Source organism: Trichechus manatus, unplaced genomic scaffold, assembly GCF_000243295.1.
Source record: "Trichechus manatus latirostris isolate Lorelei unplaced genomic scaffold, TriManLat1.0 scaffold00244, whole genome shotgun sequence".
Classification (NCBI taxonomy): domain Eukaryota; kingdom Metazoa; phylum Chordata; class Mammalia; order Sirenia; family Trichechidae; genus Trichechus; species Trichechus manatus.
In genome coordinates, this window is record NW_004444180.1 from 2,468,412 (window position 1) to 2,487,484 (window position 19,073).

At 58.3% G+C, this 19,073-nt stretch overlaps 1 protein-coding gene across 1 annotated transcript in view; it reads left to right on the forward strand.

Moving 5' to 3' along the window:
- KCNQ1 (potassium voltage-gated channel subfamily Q member 1) overlaps positions 1–19,073 on the forward strand; it is a 379,201-nt gene that overhangs the window by 18,236 nt on the left and 341,892 nt on the right. Inside the window, exon 15 of the mRNA XM_004389436.2 lies at positions 3–187. Within this exon, the coding sequence (XP_004389493.1) occupies positions 3–187 (185 nt within the window). The remainder of the gene's footprint in view (positions 1–2; positions 188–19,073) is intronic.

A 19,073-nucleotide genomic window follows, 5' to 3' on the forward strand; every position in this document is an offset into this window, starting at 1 on the left:
GGCCCGCCACGCGGCCGCCCGCACCCCCGGCCGAGCCAGGCCCTTGGCCGCGGGTCAGCCTAGACCCGCGCGTCTCCATCTACAGCGCGCGCCGCCCGCTGCTGGCGCGCACCCACGTCCAGGGCCGCGTCTACAACTTCCTCGAGCGCCCCACAGGCTGGAAGTGCTTCGTCTACCACTTTGCCGTGTGAGTACCCCGGGGCGGGGCGAGGGGCGCTCTCCGCGTGGGTGGGGGCGCTGGGGCCCACCGCCACCTGCTGCCGCCCCATAGGAGCCAAGGGAGGGAAGGCATTCATGAGCAAACAAAACAAGATTGGGGGCGGGAGGTTTGACCCTGTCAGGGTCTCGGTGTGAGGCTGGTGGGGGGCGGGGCGGGGGGACGAAGCCCTGCACACGCCCAGTCGAAGCGTGGGTGGGTGTGTACGCGGGTGGGAGAAACAGGTGGGGGCTCCAGAACCCAGAGTCGCTCCACTCCTCCCTGGAGCCGCGGTGCAGGCGTTAATCCTTGTGGGAGAGAGAACCTGTGCTGGCCGAGCTTGCCCTCGAAGGGGTGGACAAATTCCCCAGAGGCAGCTGGGGGTGGGGGGAGGGCCTGGCGCTCCAGCTGGGGGAGCACAGCTCACGCTGTCCTGGTGGGGGCACTGCTCTGCCAGGTGGCCGGACCTGTGGGGTTCCCTGGGATCAGCACAGCCATTCAAGTGCCCACGGTCACCTGCTAACCGGACCACACTCACGACCACCTGGTTGGGTCGATGCAGAGAACGCAGGAGCAGCTGTTCCTCACCGCCGGGGCAGGGGAGGGTCGGCCAGGTTCCCAGCAGTCGGTCAGAAGCAGAAGCAGGTGTGCCCAGGAAAGGGCGGGCAAGGAACAGCCCCACCTGGCTTGTGGCTGCTGTCCAGGTGGTTATTCCTGGCGTGGGCTGCCTGAGGGCAGCAGGATTCCTGGGGAAGGGCATGAGGATGTTCCCGCCGTCCCCCCAGAGGGTCCGGCGCTTGCCTTGGCCCCTGCTGGGAGCCCTACCCCCTCAGCCCTGGTGCCTGCACTTCCTGGCTGCCCAGCCAGCAGCCCCTTGGTGCCGTGCCAGGCTCTGGCCTGTGGGTCCTGGCCCGGTGGTCTCTGGGTGCTGCACGGGTTAGGTTTCCCTGGGCTGGGCTGGGCTGGGCCTGGGCAGGGACAGGCAGGGGGGTGCCAGGGCCCTGTTCCTCTCTCTGGTAGCCACCAGGTTCCTGGGGGTGAGGGAAAAGTCAGGGTCCCAGCTGCTGGGAGCATCGTCTCCGGAAGGTGAGGCGGGTGGGGAAGCTGCTGACTTCACCTCCCCTCCTTGCTCCTCCCAGGCACAGGTGGTGTTGGGGTGCTGCTTTCTGAAGAGAGGCCTCCAAGGCCAGAAGGCAGGCCTTGGGGACTAGCGTGGCCCACAGGCCCGGTCCAACCATGCTCTTTAAGCCCCTTCCCTGTGCGCAGTCTCTGTGCCTGCCTCATTGAGTGTTGGTGGTCCCTGAGTCTGGGCCATGGCTGGGGCTGCAGCGTAGTGGCCTGGCTTGGGGTTTGGGGGTATTAGTGTGCAGTCGCCCCAAGGGACCCACCCAAGTGGGCATCAGGTCCAGGCTGGGCTTGTGGGTGCAGCTCTGCACACTCCTCCTGGCTCCCAGAGTCCCTGAGAAGCCCGGGAGGTGGGCAGGGCCAGCCCTGGAGGAGTCCCTGTGGGCTGGCTGTCCTGGAGCCCTGCATGCCCGTGCTGGGCAGGTGGCAGGGGCTGCTGGCTGTGCCCTCGAAGGGCCACTGCGGCAAGGGGCCCTGCAGGTTCCGCCTCGAGGATGTGGTGGCCGGCCGCAGCGGCAGCTCCGTGGGAGGAAGAGGGCTGGGGACTAGAGGAAGTCTCTGTTCTGTTTTCTTCCTGACGATGTTTCATTCTCCGACGTCAGCTCAGGAACTCCTGGGAGCAGGGACGGGGCAGCCTCTGGGCTTCCCCGAGTGGGGTGACCTCGGGCCGGCCCCCCGCTCATGGCCCCCTAGAAGCCATTCCAGGCCCCAGGATGGCCGTGGAAGTCCCTTCCGGGCTGGGTGGGGCTGGAGGTGGGCCTTGGGGATGGCCCCCTGGACAGGGCATGAGGCTTGGCTGGGGTCCTGGGATGGTGTCCCTCACCCCCCAAAGTCTCTTGACGTCCACAGGGTGCTCTCTTGGAGCTGGGACTGCAGGGCCGGCTACGGCAGGACAGACAGTGCCCGCTGCTGGCTCCTCGCCCCCTCCCACCATGAAATGGGGTGCCCACCCCCACCTTCCCACTGTGAAATGGGGTGGATGCCCCCCGCCCCTCCCACCATGAAAGGGGTTGATGTCCCCCGCCCCCTCCTACCCGTGGAATGGGGTGGACGCTCCGCGCTACCTCCTACCTGTGAAATGGGGTGGATGCCCTCCCACCCCTCCCACCTGTGAAATGGGGTGGATGCCCCCACCCCCTCCCACATGTGAAATGGGGTGGCCCCCCCACCCGGGGTTGCAGCAGAGAAAAGGCCTCATCCTCGGGAGGCAGATGGTGAATGGGGGGATGTTGTCATGACACGGGCCTGGGGCGGCTTTCTGGGCGCGGAGAAGGAAGAGCTGGCTTCAAAGGACAGAGCCTGGTGTGTGAGTGTTGGGGGTGGTGGCTGCACTCCCCCAGGCACAACAGGAACAAGTCAGGATATCCTGCCCCTCCTCGGGGAACCCCTTCTCAGCCCGGGGGGTGGGGAGAGCTGGCCCTTCCTGTGCTCGCTTGTCCTGGCTGACCCTGTCTGCCCTCCCCCCGGCCACTCCTTCCTCCTCCTTGCTCCAGTCCTCTCCCTCAGCCAGGATCTCCTGGGACCGCAGCCAAGGCCGGAGCACCTGCGGGGGTCCATGCAGACCCCTGACCCCAGGGTCCTAGCGCCTCACTCATGGGCCTGCGGCCGGTGCATCAGTGCAGGGCCCAGGAGGGGGTGCCCCATGGGCCTCAAGCTGGAGCAGAGCTGCCGCCCACCCCTCGGCCTCTGCAAGCTCCCCGGTCCTGTCTGCCCAGGGGCAGGGAAGCCTGCTCAGGGGCCCACTTACAGGAGACCTAGGACCCCTCTTCCGCCTGTTTTCTCCTCCCCTTCCTCCCCTCCCCCTTCTGCCCTGTCTTCTCTCTTCCTTCCCTCTTCCCCCCTTCCTTCACCTCTCACCTCCATCCTCCCCTTAATCCTCCCTTCCCTCCTTCTCCCTTCCCCCCTTTCTGCTTCTCCCTCCTGCCCCCTCCCCTGTCCCCACTCAGAGGAGCAGGATGTCGAGTGGAGGCCCCTCCTTTGCCCTCTGCCCCCAGCCACAGCCCTGACCACTTTGCCTGGACTGGGCCCCGGCCCGCTGCCCTTGCCGTGTGACCTGACGAGCCTCAGTTTCCTCGGCTCCGCAGGAGGTGCAAGGCTGGCTGGGTGTTTGTGTGAGCACACACCCACATCCTGGCCCTCTGAGCATCTGGCCCTTGCCTGCTCTGTGGCCCCCTCAGGCTGAGTCCTTTGGGGCCGGGGTGCTGAGAAGAGGGAGTGGGGGTGGGTGAGGGGTGGACTCTTGACCAGGCTGCCTCAGTGTCTCCTGTCCTGGCTTTCCCCAGATCTTTCCTGTGGCTTTGGTGTCACCTTCAGTGTCCCAAGAACATTCTGGTGGCTTTGGCAGCATCTTCACAGTCCATGTTAATCATTTATGGTACTAAATCCTGGCGGCCCTGCTGGTTCACTGGGCTAATCCTGCCCGCCTTTCCTAACGCGGGGGCCACTCACTGGCCAGGCCATGCTGACTCTGCAGATCGGGAGAGGACGCAGCGGTCGGGGCTGCGGACAGGTGGAGGGGAGGGTGGGGCTGCATAAGAGGGGCCAGAGCTGTGATGTGGATGGGGGAGCAAGGATGGATTTGGGGAGGACGGGGCCACATGGGGGGCCAGAGCTGTGGATGTGGACAGGGGAACAAGGAAGGTCTTAGGGAGGATGGGGACAGGTGGGGGGCCGGAGCCGTGGATGTGGACGGGGGAACAAGGATGGATTTGGGGAGGATGGGGCCACATGGGGGGCCGGAGCCGTGGATGTGGACGGGGGAACAAGGTTAGATTTGGGGAGGACAAGGCCACGTGGGGGGCAGGCCATCAGGTCTCTTTTGCACCATCCCCTTTCAGACCCCTTAGCCCTGGGATTCTGGGTAAAACTTCTCCCAGTGCTGCGTCCCCTGGGCCTGGTCCCCGGGCCTGGTCCCCTGGCTGTCCAGAGACCTCCCCCTCCCCCTCTGAGCTGGATGTCTGCATCTGCTTTGTCCGTGCGGGGAGCGCCTAATGAGGACCTGTATTAGTTGGGGGGCTACAGGCACCCTTTATACCAGGGTCTTCTGCCAGGGAGAGTGGGCTGCCTTGTCATCCCGGGAAGCAGTGGAGGGGCCAGTCAAGGTGATGAGAGCTCAGAGCCCCCTGGAGCAGCAGGACCCCCTCGGCACACGAGGAAGGGCCCACAGGGATAGAGACCCCCTCGGTGTCCTGGTGCAGGATGCTGGACAAGAGGGGCTGGCGGGTGAGAGCGCTCACATCGAGCCGGGAGATGGGCTTCACATCTGAGCGTCACCCCTGTGGCCGGGCCACCTGGCTGAGTTCCAGAACCCTCCAAGCCTGTGCTTTCAGCCGTGGCAAACTTGTCACGGTCCTGGCACCTTCCTCGAGGTCTGGAGAGAACGTTCGGCTGTGCCCAACGCTGTGCCCCTCCCCTACGTGCTATGAGCCGTGGTGGCCAGGGTCCTCATCACACCAGAGCAAGGCTGGGGACAGGTGGAGGGGGACAGCCTCTCTGCTCTGGAGCCTCCATACCTGGGAGGCTGGAGTACTGAGGCCGAGGAGGGTCTGGGGATTTGACCTGGGGAAGAAAGATGTGGGGTGTTTCAGGCCTCCCCAGGGCTGCCGGGTGCCAGCGGGCGGGAAGCCCTTCCTCTGCCTGGCTCTCGGGTGGAGCCAGAACACAGAGGCTGTGGGCCATAGGTGTTGAGGAGATGTGGTCACAGAGGTGTCAGGGTGGTGCTCAGGACAGCGATGTGGATTCAGGATGGGGCTGCACGGCCCCCTTTCTGTGCCAGGGAACCCCCATGAGTCAGCTGCTTGGGGGTTGTGCCACCCACGGGTCAGGTGACGAGCCCAGGGACCTGGTTGGTCAGTTGCTGCTGTGATCACTGCCACCTGCCGTCCCAGCTTGCTGCACACCAAGTGGCAGACACCCCCATGACCCCCCATGGCCTGGCGGGAGGGCAGTGGGGCCCCACAGGTGTTCTGAGGGCCTGGGGCTGCCTGTCCTGTCTCTGGGAGCCTCTGTCCTCATGGCAGCCGTGTGGCTGTGCCTGCCACTGGCCCTCGCGGTGTGGCCCTGCACGTGGTACATGGGCTGTCTCTTTGCTCCTGCCTGTCCCTTGTCACGTGGCTCACCCAGCAAGGGGCTTGGGGCCGTTTGTCCTTTTGTGAACGGCACCCCACCTTTTCAGGGCCAGGGACGTGAGGAGGCGCTGGGGGGACAACATTCCGACCCACCTCTGCCTCTCCTTGGGCCCATCCACTGTGGAGGTGCCATGCCCCTTCTGCCACCCGAGTTCCCGCCGGTGGACAAGGTGTGGAGGGGGCCAGCTTCTTGCTCTTGGGCCCACGGGGAAGGCCTGGGGTCACTAAAGTAGGTGTGAGGAGTTCCACTTCCCCTTAGCCCCCTCCTCCCGACATGTGCTGAAGCGGCGGCCTCGTGTTCCCTTGTCCGTGGGAACCGGGGGCCCAGGGGAATGTGAGTCAGCTGAAGCCACGTGGCGGGTTTTGCAGTCTTTGAGGTGCACCGCACTCGGGCAGTGGAGGGCAAACACTCAGGAGCGTCTTTCTGTTCAACCCACAAGCCCCGCCCCAGGGCCGGCACGGAAACTTGGGTTTCCCCAAAGCCGGTCACAGGAGGGCTGCTCACCTGAGAGGTAGCTGAGTCCCACCAGCTTGGGTCCCGGGGACAGTAGAGCCTCTGGGAGGGGTGACGGGGCGGGAGCATGATCCCCCGGTCAGGGTGAGCCTCCTGGAGAGCCCAGCTCCTTGAGGGTGGGCGGGTGGGGGTGGCCAGAGGGGCCGCATGGGCTCCACTAGCCCTCGTCCTGAGGTAGACTAGTCAGGGCCCAGCTTCCCTGGGTCTTTGCAGGTGGCACTTTGACCAGCCGTGGACAGAGGACCTGTGGACACCCAGGGCCAGTGTTCGTGTGTGAGCCTCGGCCCAGCTTCCACCAGGCCGCCCTTCCCGCAGCTCCGAGGCTGACTCTGATCTTGGAGTTTCCAGGTGTCTTAGGTACCTGGACTCTCAGCCCAGCTGTCACTGAGCCTTGGACCAGGGGTGTGGACAAGGTGGTGTGCTGAACACCCACAGCACCAGGGGTTGTGCCTGCTCCTAGGGACGTGGGGACTTAGTGGGGGGGGACAGTTATGTCTCTGCGGTGGGCATGGGGGCATCTCTCTCCGCCCCTCTGAGGCATGGGGCCTCATGGCGTCTCGCCTGAGGTGGTGCTGCCCGCCAGCTGGGGCGTGGCCTGGAGGTGCCTCCTGCTAAGAGGAGACCCCCCCCCCCGCTGTAGGAGGTGGGACCCAGGTGTGGTGCCCCTGCAGGACCTGAGCATCAGGCATTCCAGAGTGGGAGCCACTGCCCTCCTCACCTCCCTGGGCCAGGGGTGGTGATTTGGAGCCACCTGGCTGGGGTGGGGCACAGCCCAAGGTGGACATTGCCGCTGAGGCTTGCGGGCAAGGGCATCGTCCCGGGCGGGCACACCTGAGCAGATCCCGGCCCTGCCTTCCCTGGCGTGTGGCCCTGGGCAGGTGACCTCCCTCCCAGCAGTCATCACTCATGGAGACGGATCTAGCACTGCACCCCATCTCAGTGCTGAGGGTCGGAGGTGGCTGCGAGTGAGGGCTCAGCCCCAGGCCCCGAGCAGCCCCATGAGTGGCCGAGCTGGGTCGGGTCAGAGGCCTGACGAGGGTGGTCATGCCATCGGCCTCAGAAGAATGGGTTCTAGGTCAACAAACAGGCCACCTACTCCTAGCAGATTTCCAGGGTGTCTGTCTTGTTCCTAAAATAGCCCTGGAAGCTCTGCCCTGGCACGTGGATTTCCCGAGCGCCAAGATAAGGCTGTGCTGACGCTGGGGACGCTTGGTCCTGGGGTGGGTACTGGGGACATGGCTCCCTCTTGCCTCTGCCTCCATGATCTCCGTTACACCAGGGTCATTAGAGGCCTGGCGGGGGGGATGTCTTCATGTGCGTACTTTGTGTGTTGTGGGGGCAGGATGGTGGCTGAAGCCAGGCCTGGGTTCTCTCTGCCCCAGATGTCATCTACTTCTGTTTGTATGACCCTGCCCCTGCCTCTAAACTTCTGAAGGCTCAGGAATTTGAGGCCTCTGTCTACCATGAAATGAGGGAAGGATCTTGTACCTATTCAAGGCCTAGCATGGAGTAGATGTCCTGGAGGGATGGATGGACAGACAGACGAAGGGAGGGGGTGAGGGAAGGGCTGGAGAGATAGATGGAGGCATCGATGGCAGATGATGTGTCGATGGATGGATGAATGGAAGATGGGTGAGTACAAAGATGGAGGGATGAGTGGATAGAAAGATGGGATGGAGGAACTGGATGGATGAAGAGAGAGGAAGGGGTGAGTGGATGGATGGATGGGTGGGTGGATGGACAGATGGATAGATGAGTGGTGGGGGTGGATGGATGGATGGCTAGATGAGTGGTGGGGGTGGATGATGGATGGATGGATGAGTGGGTGTGGATGGACAGGTTGGATGGATGGGTATGTGGGTGAATGATTGGATGGATGGACAGATAGACCAATGGATAGATGGATGAAGGGTTGGAGGCACACTGGTTGGACCGTTGCTGTCATGAGCAGGTCTGAGGCAGGTAGAGCCTGGCCTGCCTGGCTGCAGAGTGGTGGGGGTCTATCTGCTCTGTCGGCCTTTCTGTGTGGCCTTGACTGACTTGGCCAAAGACTAAGACCCAAAAGGCGGCAGCGTCTCCCGGTCCTGGAGAAGCTCAGCCTGCTGTGTCTTTCTGGGACCCTGGAATGACTTGCAACCCTTCCCTGGCTGTGGGGTCCTGCTCTGCAGCCTGCTGGTGGTTGGGGTTCTGGTCACTGGGGTTTGAGGATTGCCATGGCTGTCCCCGGGGCTGCCTGGTCACTGTGGGGAGGTGGGTGGGCCACGGGGTCAGGGTGGAGCCTTCATGGGTGTCTTAGTCTTCTAGTGCTGCTATAACAGAAATACCACAAGTGGATGGTTTTAACAAAGAGAAGGTTATTTCCTTACAGTAAAGTAGGCTAAAAGTCCAAATTCAGGGCGTCAGCTCCAGGGGAAGGCTTTCTCTCTCTGTCGGCCTTCTCATCAGTGTTTCCCCGGACTAGGAGCTTCTCGTAGCAGGGACCCCGAGTCCAAAGGACGCGCTCTGCTCCCGGCACTGCTTTCTTGATGGTATGAGGTCCCCCTGTTTCACTGCTCACTTCTGTCTTTTATATCTCAAGAGATTGCCTCAGGACACAATCCAATCTTGTAGACTGAGTCCTGCCTTACTAACACAACCGCCACCCATCCTCCCTCATTAACATCATAGAGGCAGGTTTACAATATACAGGAAAATCACACAGTACCAGGAATCATGGCCTAGCCAAACTGATACACACATTTTTTGGGGGACATAATTCAAACCATGACAATGGGTGCCCTTTGTCACCTGGTCTGCAAGCCAGGTGGCCAGGGGATCAGTGGGTGTCTCTGGGCTGTGGCTTCTGACCCTTAGTCTCAGCTTGCCGCCCACCCAACAGAGCTCCAGCAAAGGCCTGGGTTCTGGGGTACTGTGGGTCTTTCTGGTGTGGCGGGAGCCACGCTCAGTGGTCAGCACCACCTCTCTGACCAGCGTGACGGCCATCCCAGCCCCACGTGTCCCAGCGAGACCCTGCGGCCCTGCCCTCACTATTCCCGAGTAGGGGGTTCAGGACATCCGCACTGGTCCGTCCTCCAGGTGCTCCCTGCCCCTGCCCGGCGGTGCGGGAGGGTAACAGACACGGCCCGCTCTCGGGGCACCTACAGCCCAGTGAGGAGGGGGCGAGGTAACTCTACCATGGGCGGACAGCGAGGACAGAGGTGGGGAGGGTCTGGCCTTTTCAGGAACAGAAGAGAGACCCTCCTCCCCGGGCTGGAATGTTGGGGCACGTGGAGGACAGCAGGGGACTAGATGGCCAGCTGGGCAGGCCCGTGCAGCAGGCCCAGTAAGGAGCTGTGGTTTCTTCCAGGCAACGGGGTGTGGGCTGGGTGGGAGACGCGGCCGGGCAAGAGCCCTGAATCCAGGACGTGTGAGGGAGAAGTGGGGGAGGGGTGGATTCCAGATGGAGTTCCTCGTTTGTCCCTAACCTGCTTGACCTTGTGTGACCCCTCGACGGTCCCGTGTCCCCGGGAGACCCAGCCTGCATCGCTGGGCCGGGGCAAACGAGGAACATGAAGGGGGTTTGCAGACCCTGCCAGGTGAGGCCGTTTCTGCTGAGGGTCAGGCTCCCCCCCACCCCCCACACCCTTTCCCTTGGAGCAGGGACACCCAGGTCCTTGTGTGGCGCTCTGTGGAGGCGTGTCACCTCCCGGGCTGGCACTGGAATGTTCTGGCTGTCCTTGGCACGGGGCGGGAAGGGGGCATGGGAGGGGCCCAGGGCAGCCCCACCTCCCGCTGTTATCAGGCCTCAGCTGGCGGGCTGCCTGCCACTTCAAAGTCACGCCATGCTGGTGTTCTCTGCTGGCAGCTCCACACTCTTCCGGGCTCAGGAGGGGTGGTGGGGGTGGTGGTGTGTTCTCTGTGTGCCAGGAACTGTGCTGAGTATGATGCGTGTTTTAGCTTAGCCATGTTCCCTGAGCCTGGGGTAGGGAGCCAAGGCCCTGGTGGGGTCCTCCCAAGAGGAGCCCGAGGCCCAGGGAGATCTGCAGGCATCAGGGCTGAGATCGGAACCTGAGTTTGTGCAGCTCCAGGCTCAGAGCAAGGGGTTCCCAGGTCCTCTGAGGCCCCAGAGCATTGCCGATTGGGGGGCAATTCAGCACCGTGGCTGTATGCCTGGCCCCGCCTTGGCTGCTCCCGGGTCTCCAGCTCTGAGGGGCTGACCACAAACTGGGAGGCTTAAACATCAGCAATTTATTCTCTCTCAGTTCTGGAGCCCAGAAGTCCAAAATCAAGGTGTTAGCGGGCTGTGCCCCCTCCAAAGGCTCTGAGGGAGGATCCTTCTTGCCTCTCTCAGCTCCTGGTGGCTCCAGGCATTCCTGGGCTTGTGGCCACATCACTCCAATCTCTGCCTCCATCATCAGGTGGCCTTCTCCTCTATGTCTCTGTGTCCAAATTTCGTTCCTCTTATAAGGACACCCGTCACTGGATTTAGGGCCCAACCTGGTGGCGCAGTGGTTAAGAGCTTGGCTGCTAACCAAAAGGCCAGCAGTTCAAATCCACCAACTGCTCCTTGGAAACCCTATGGGGAGGTTCTACTCTGTCCTATAGAGTCGTTATGAGTCGGAATTGACTCCACGGCAATGGGTTTGGCTTTTTGGCTGATCTAGTATGACCTTGTGTTACCTTGATTCCATCTGCAAAGACCCTGTTTTCAAACGAAATCATGTATCTTTTGGGAGACACAATTCAGCCCACATGGCACCTGCATCCTACCCACGTGGGGCTGTCTTCCCGGGATTGCTCCGTGAATCAATCATGAGGGAAGGGCCTTCCTGCAGCACAGGCTAGCCCCCGGGGTTCAGTGGTCAGTACTGGAGTTTGGTTTCATTTTAAAGCAGGGCCCAGGACGAGGGGCCCTGTCCCTACAACAAAGCAGCCCTTTGGAAATGGACGGTGCCCAACGGTGGACAATTCGGGTCCAGGTCTGGACTAGGGCCTGGCATGGCTAAAGCAGCTGAGAGGACATTTAGGGGGCACTGGGGTGATTGGACTGTGGCCTGGAGTTTGGCTGAGATATAAACAGACCTGGCCCCAGACAGGCACTCGTTGTCAGAAAGTGGGGGCAGTGGGCCTGGCACTCTTGCCAAGGTTAACCCACAGCTGGGCACGAGGGCCGTTGGGAGTGTGGACGTTGAGGGGCTAACAGTGGGCCTTCTTGGGTGTGGGGGATGGGTTTATAACTTAAAAATATTTTTTATTGTGGTGGAACTATACATAACCATGCCAGTTCAACACTTGCTGCCTGTATAACCCTTTCAAGACTCCTATACCGTTAGGTATCCCATCTACTTTTTAGGCCTCTGGAGTTCTTTGCATTTTAAGCGTTCAGCCTCAGGGTGGGAACCTTTTGAAATGCATGAAGCTCGAAAGTCCTGAGCAGCAGCCTCATTTTTCTGTAGTTTGCGCATTGTCTGAGGAGTTGCCTCCCGAATATGTGAGTTTTCTAAACGTTTGACAGGTTCGCCTTTATTTCTGTGAGAGAAGCCTTCTTGCTATGTTTCCCAGATACTATGTTCTCGTGAGAATGTGCTTATTGTGAGAATAAGCTGTTGCCAGTCTACATTCAGTCATAGCGGCCATTTTCTTCTTTACATCGTTCATTGTTTCCAGGTGTTACCGGCTCCCTTCTTTTCTAGCTTCTGAAAAGGAAGTCATGCCTTTCCTGTAAGTAGGAATGCATTGCAGTGGTGCTTTTCGAGAGACTGGAACTCCTGTAAGTTGTTCTTCCCCTGCGTTCAGTCTTAGGGCACAATCATCGCTTCCAGGTGTAGCAGGTAGACAGCACTGCTGTGCGCAGGTCTACAGTATTCCAGGGCAGCTGTTTCTGCTGCTTAGCTGTTAGGACTGCTTTTGTTATAAGGAAGGATTCATAGTAGTGGTGACTTTCCTGAGATTCAAATTCTTTCGTTTTATTTATTTTGCCTGTAAGTACTGCTTTTGCAGTAATGAAGAACGCATTGTAGTGGTAATTTTCCTGAGACTGAAAACAAAAAAAACCTTGGCATTACGTATTTGGGCCGTAAGTACTGCATAGTAAAGAAGAATGAATCCTACCATGTTTAGACAAGTTTCATGAAAAGTAATAAGAAGGTTAAGAAAGAGACTAGACTGAAATGTATGTGCAGTCAGTGCTGGGTGTCTTCATGTTTGACCTAAGGTTTTGCAAATTTTCAAGAAATAAAATTGAAAAAAAAAAAAAGAAAATGATTGTGTTATTGACTACAATTAGCAGGATTTACATTGTCCAGGGGCTGCTAGGACACATGGGTTCCCAGATAACTGGTATCAAAATCCATAACCGATAACAAAAATTCCGAATTGGTCCTTTAATCAGCCTGCCTTCCGTTAACGAAAACACAGTGTCAACAAAAATTCCAAGGGGAAAATAATCGACCTGTCCTTCCCAGGGAGCTGGGGCCAGCGGACCCCTCTGTGCCCCCTCCTGGGGCCCCATGCCCTCCTGGGGATGTGGGGACCACTTGTTCCTGGTGCCCCCCACTTGTCCTAGACCCCTCCCCTGTTGGTCCGGGGCCCGCATGCTGAAAGGGATAATTCAGTGAATTGATTACATTCTTGAAGTTGTGCAGCCATTTTCGCTGGGTTTATAACTTTTTAGTCTTTGCTTTTCTGGATTTTCTGATGTAAAAACAATACTGCTTTTTAATCCAAGAAGGCCATTTAATTAATATCAGTGACAGAAAGACAACAGGAGGGTTCTGCGGCCCCAGGAATGTTTTCTAGCTCTCCCGGGCAGAGGAGGCCCAGTGGGCTGCTGAGCTCGATATGAGGCTGGGAGGGGACTTGGGGGGCTGGGGGGGAAATCCCGGGTCCCGACTGTGGGGAGGCCCGGGGGTGGGAATTGCGTGGGTGGTCTGGGCCTGAGTCCTAGATCTCGACCTTGGGGAGCACTGAGTGTGCCCCGCCTGCTGACTCCCGACTGGGGGCATCTGGGGTAGGAGAAGGTTGTGCTCTCCAAGGCTGGCTGGAGGACCCTGTCGGGCAGAGACTGGGGTGGGCCTGGGCAGACCTGCTAGAAGCCCGCCTCAGCCTGGGCAGGCCGAGACTGGGTGCCATTGGCCTGAGCCTGGGCAGCCCCCCTGGACCCAGGCGGTACGGCGGCAACCTCCTGGGTGCTCAGAAGGTCCCCTTGGGTCAGCCAGTGGCTGGGGGCTGAGCTCTCCGGGCAGCTCTGGATCTGGGTGGTTCCTGGTGGCCTTTGCCAGGCTTGTAACCTGACCCGGTCCTCCCCAGGGAGCAGGAGCCAGTGAACCCCTTTGTGCCCCCTCCTGGAGGTGTAGGGACAACTCGTTCCTGGTGCCCCCCTCCACTCATCCTGGACCCCTCCCCCGTTGGTCCTGGGCCCTTCTCCCACTGGTCCTGGTCGTGGGCCCCTCCTTGCTGGTCCTGGCCCCCCCGCTGGTCCTGGGGCAGCTGTTCTTGGGAGCAAGGGGTAGGCCTGGCTGGCTGTGGAGGCTACAGCCCCTGTGCCCCTGGCTTGTCCTGGAGTAGGGACTCTGGGGGCCATCATGGGCCTGGGGTGTGCCCGGCCTCAGGGGCTCTGGGTCTCTGTGCCAGTCTTGCCCAGGGAAACACAGCCCCCAGGAAGGCAGAAGGCCCCTTGGGAAGCTTGCCCACCAGCGTAGGGGTCTGCAGGTACAGCAGTCAGCATTGTTGGGGCCTCCTGCCCAGGTCTGTGACTTGCTCTCCCAACTGTAATGTGGGGTCCACTCAGCTGAGGTGTCATCTTGCAGCCGTGCCCTCTGTCCACCCTTGGGGTACCAGCCCGTTCCCAGGAGTGCCCAGCGGGCATATGGGACCCTCTGTGGTCCATCCCGCCCAGGCTGACACCACAGCCTACCTCCCCCTGACCCCTGTGCCTCCAGCCTCCCAGGCCAAGGCCCCACAGGGACCTGCTGAGCTCTGCCTCTGTGGCCTGCAAGGCCCGGAGGGTCTGAGGGTCACAGGGCCTCCAGCCCCCAGCCCCACACCCACACAGCCAGGGCAGTGGGGCTGTCTCCACCGAGGAGGCCCCCGGAAGGCAGATAGCAGCCTCAGGAAGCCGAGACCACGTCCCAGGGACTGCCGCTGATATCCAGACTGCACTGCAGCCATTGAGACTCCATTGCTGGGGGGTGGGATTCGGGGAGGACTGTGCTGAGCTGCTGTGACCCGAGTGAGCTGGGGGGACATCTGGTCCCCCATCAGTGCTTGGGCCTGTGTGTCTGCAGGGTGCACAACCAGCAGCGGGACCGCGGGCACCCCCTTGTCCCTCCCTGCCCTCCCCCTCCCCCACAGACTCAGAGCCCAGGTGGGCTTCAGGCGTGGGGCAGGGGAGAGGGCTCGGCTTGTCTGGGTCCCTGCCTGTCCCGATTCCTCCTGCTGAGACGTGGGCCCAAGGGGAGGGCGCCTTCCACCGCCACCTGGGCTGGGGGTGGGGGTTTCAGGGGCTGTGCGTTCAGGGGTCTCCACATTGAGCACACCCCTCTGTGGAAGTGGGTGAGGGTGGGGGCGCTGTCTGCTAGGCCCACCCCGGGGTCCTTTAGGCAGCCAGCTTCTCACTCTAGACGTCCCCTGCTCTCTCTGGGTGCTTAGAACAGCAGGACCACATGTGCCCTGGAGAACTTGTTCAGTAACCCCACACGCAGGTGAGGAGCTTACAGTAAACTGCAGCCACTTAAAGTACATAATCTAATCGGTTTTGACGTGTACCCCCATGAAGCCATCACCGCCATCGAGATGGTGAACACAAACTTTGCCCCCAGAAGTTCCCTCATGCCCCGGTGGGGTCCCTCCCTTCCTCCCTCCCTCCCTTCCTCCCTCCCTCCCCATCCTCGCCCCCTCGCCCCCATCCCCAAAAAGCATCCCCCGACCTGCTTTTTGGCACTATGGTTAGTTTACATTTTCTAGAGTTTTATGTACACGGAATCACTTGGTGAGGACTGTATTTTTACGCAAATAACGTTGTTTGCCGGCCACACCCTTTCCCCCCGGAGGTATTTTCATAAGAGCACTGTGCTAATTTTTTTTTTTTTTTTTTTACAGAAACATGTGGAATAGGATTGGCATGGTGGAGCTTGTGAGGGGGCCTCACAGAAGGGAGGGTGCAGCAGGCAAATAAACGCAGAAGCCTTGAGTTATTTGTGTAAAATGTCGCACTCTTTGTTGTTGTTAGGTGCCGTTGAGTTGGTTCTGACTCATAGCAACCCCATGCACAACAGAACGAAACACTGCCCGGTCCTGCGCCACCCTCACAGTCGTTGTTATGCTTGAGCCCATTGTTGCAGCCACTGTGTCAATCCATCTCATTGAGGGTCTTCCTCTTCTTCGCTGACCCTCTACTTTACCAAGCATGATGTCCTTCTCCAGGGACTGGTCCCTCCTCTTTGGCTTCTTTGAATCAGCATAACTGTTTTGAGATTCATCTGTGTTGCTGGGTGTATCGGCAGTTCCCTGTTGTGCATCCCGCTGCGCAAGTAGACCAACTTTGCTTATTCACGTGTGAATGGACATTGGGTTCTTTCCAGATAATTGGCTTTTACAAAGGAAGCTGCTGTGAACATTTGTGTGCAAGTCTTTACATGAACATGTACTTGAATTTCTTTTAGGTAAACACCTAGAAGTGAATGGCTGGGTCATACGGTAGGCGTAGATTTAAGTATTTAAGAAACTGCCAAGAAAGTTTTCCAAAGTGGCTACGTCATTTTGCGTTCGTGCCAGCAGTGGATGAGATTTCTGGTTGGTCGCTGACACTTGGTGTGATTGGTCTTTTTAATCTCCATTATTCTAATAGGTGTGCAGGGGTATCCTGTGGTTTTACGTTGCATTTCGTGTGTGACTAATGACGTTGACTATTTTTGCCGTGGCTTGTTTCCCATCTGTGTATCTTCCTTGGTCAAGTCTTTTCAAATTTTTTGCCCATTTAAAAAAAAAAATCGGCCACATAAACCAGAGACTGCATCATCCTGAGACCAGAAGAACTAGATGGTGCCCAGCTAACACCAATGACCGCCCTGACAGGGAACACAGCAGAGAGTCCCTGATGGAACAGGAGAAAGATGGCATGCAGAACTCAAATTCTAGTAAAAAGACCAGACTTAATGGTCTGACTGAGACTAGAGGAACCCTAGAAAGCATGGCCCCCGGACTCTCTGTCAACCCAGAACTAAAACAATTCCCGAGGCCAACTCTTCAGACAAAGATTAGACTGGACTGTGGGACATAAAATGATACTCATGAAGAGTGTGCTTCTTAGCTCAAGTAGATACATGAGACTAAATGGGCAGCTCCTGTCCAGAAGTGAGATGAGAAGGCAGAGAGGGTCAGGAGCTGGTTGAATGGACACGGGAAATCAGGGGTGGAAAGGAGGAGTGTGCTGTCACAGTATAGGGAGAGCAACTAGGGTCAAGTAACAATGTGTGTATAAATTTTTGTATGAGAGACTAACTGGAATTGTAAACTTTCACTTCAAGTACAACAACAACAACAAAATATTGGGTCGTTTGTTTTCTTATTGATGAATTTAAGAGTTGTTTATGTGTTTGGAGCCCTGGTGGCACATTGGTAAAGAGCTCAACTGCTGATCAAAAGTTGGCAGTTCGAATCCACCAGCTGCTCCTTGGAAACCCTATGGGGCAGTTCTACTCTGTCCTGTAGGGTTGCTATGAGTCAGAATCGACTCGATTGCAATGGGTTGTTTTTTTTGTTTTGTTTTGTTTTAATGTATTTTAGATACAAGCCCTTTACCAGAGATATGCTTGCAAAGATTTTCTCTGTCTGTGGCTTGCCTTTTTATTCTCCTAACAGTGTCCTTTGAAGAGCAGAAATTAATCTTTCAGTCCGTTGTTCATGGATTGTATCGCTAGTGTCATATCTGAGGAACTTTTGTCTAACTCCAGGGCACAGAGATTTTCTGCTAGAAGTTTTGTAGTTTGGGTTTTGCATTTAGGCCTGCAATCCATTTGGAGTGGTTTCTGTACCACGTTGATAAACAGAGAAAAGAGTGAAGTTGTCAAGGATTTCATTTTACTTGGATCCACAATCAACACCCATTAAAGTAGCAGTCAAAAAGTCAAAAGATGCATTGTATTGGGCAAATCTGCTGCAAAAGACCTGTTTAAAGTGTTGAAAAGCAAAGGTGTCACCTTGAAGAGTAAGGTTTGCCTGACCCAAGTCATGGTGTTTTCAGTTACCTCATATGCATGTGAAAGCTGGACGATGAATAAGGAAGACCGAAGAAGAATCGATGCCTTTGAGTTGTGGTGTTGGCGAAGAATGTTGACTATCCCATGGACTGCCAAAACAACAAACAAATCTGTCTTGGAAGAAGTACAACCAGAATGCTTCTTAGAAGCAAGGATGGTGAGACTTCATCTCACGTACTTTGGACATGTTGGCAGGAGGGATCTGTCCCTGGAGAAGGACATCATGCTTAGTAAAGTAGAGGGTCGGTGAAAAAGAGGAAGATCCTTGACAAGATGGAGTCACACGACGGGCTCAAACGTAGCAATGATTGTGAGGATGGCACAGGACCAGGCAGTGTTTCGTTCTGTTGTGCGTTGGGTCGCTGTGAGTCGGAACTGCCTCGACGGCACTTAACAACAACTACACCTGGTGGGAGACGTGGGTGGGGGTTCCTTTGTGCTGGTGGCTTTCCGATGGCCTCAGAAGCGTTGGTTGGGAAGGCCATGCTTCCTCCATGCGTTGCCTCTGGGGGGGCCGTGTGTTGACTCCCACACACACATCTGCCCCTCCCATGTCCATAAACCCCTTATGTTTTCATCTCTTTCCTAATAGCCTGTGGGATTATTGTTGACTGTGAGCTCTGGTGGCACAGTGGTTAAGAGCTCAGGCTGCTAATCAAAAGGTCGGCAGTTCAAATCCACCGAGCACTCCTTGGAAACCCTATGGGGCAGTTCTACTCTGTCCTACGGAGTTGCTGTGAGTTGGAATCGACCGCAACAAGTGTTCGTTTGGTGATGACCTCACTGCTAGGAAACGGGGGACCGGGATTTGAACCCAGGACTCGCTGAACCTTGAGCCCGTGTGGTTTCCAGGGTCTCTAGGGGTGCTTCCAGAATGCCCCACCCCCAGTGCTGCTCTGGTAAGTAGCACTTGGGCAGGGCTTCACTCTAAACGCGCCCTTGTTTGTCCTTCTCTTGTTTCTTCTTCCTCCTCCCTGCTCCCCCCACCCCCCGCCCGGGCGTCTCTGTCCTGAGAAATGGTTTTGGAGCCTTAGAGCTCCTGGCCATGAACTCCGACCACCCACCTGCCGGAGACCAAAGGGGGGCGGTGGAAGTGTCAGCAGACGGGGCAGGGCTCGTGTCCCATCTCACTGCCGGGGACGTGTATGGGGTCTGAGCACAGCAGCATCTCAGCCTCCGTGTGCACGTGTGTGTGCACGTGGATGCACGTGTATTGTGTACACATGGGCATGTGGGGGGTGTGCACACGTGTGCCTACACGTGTACTCGTGAATGCATGTGTGTGCATCCATGTGTATGCACGTACGTGTACACATGTGCCCCGTGTGTATGGATGTTCATGTACATGCGTGTGTGTATGTGCATACATGGGTGCCTGTGTATGTGTATGAACATGTGTGAATGTTTGTGTGTGACCATCGCTCACAGAGGGCCAGAGCTGGGAGGGGACCCATGGGATGGGGCGCTGGTCAGCGACCTTGGCTCAGTCCTGCCTGGCTCTCTGCCCTCACTGGGCCCCTTTCCTCGTCTCAGGGTGCATGGGAGAGCTGTACCTGCGCTGACACCCCCGGGCTTGTTTGAGGAGTGAACACGATAGGGCTGTGTGCGTAGCCAGGCGCGGCACCGTCCTCAGTCCACCCTGACCTTCTGGGGGCCTCCCTGGGGAGGGCAGGGGTGACCTCACAGCTCAGTGCTGGGTCCCCCTGGGTCCCCCCACACCCCGGTACCTGATGGGCGTGGACAGAGGGGCTCTTGGTGAGAAGGTGGGCTGGGCTGGGCACCCAAGACACCCATGTTGCTCTGGGGGAAGAGCTACCCTTACCCCTCTCCCTGTCCCTGCCTCCTGACAGACTGCTGGCTGGAGGGGCCCCCCA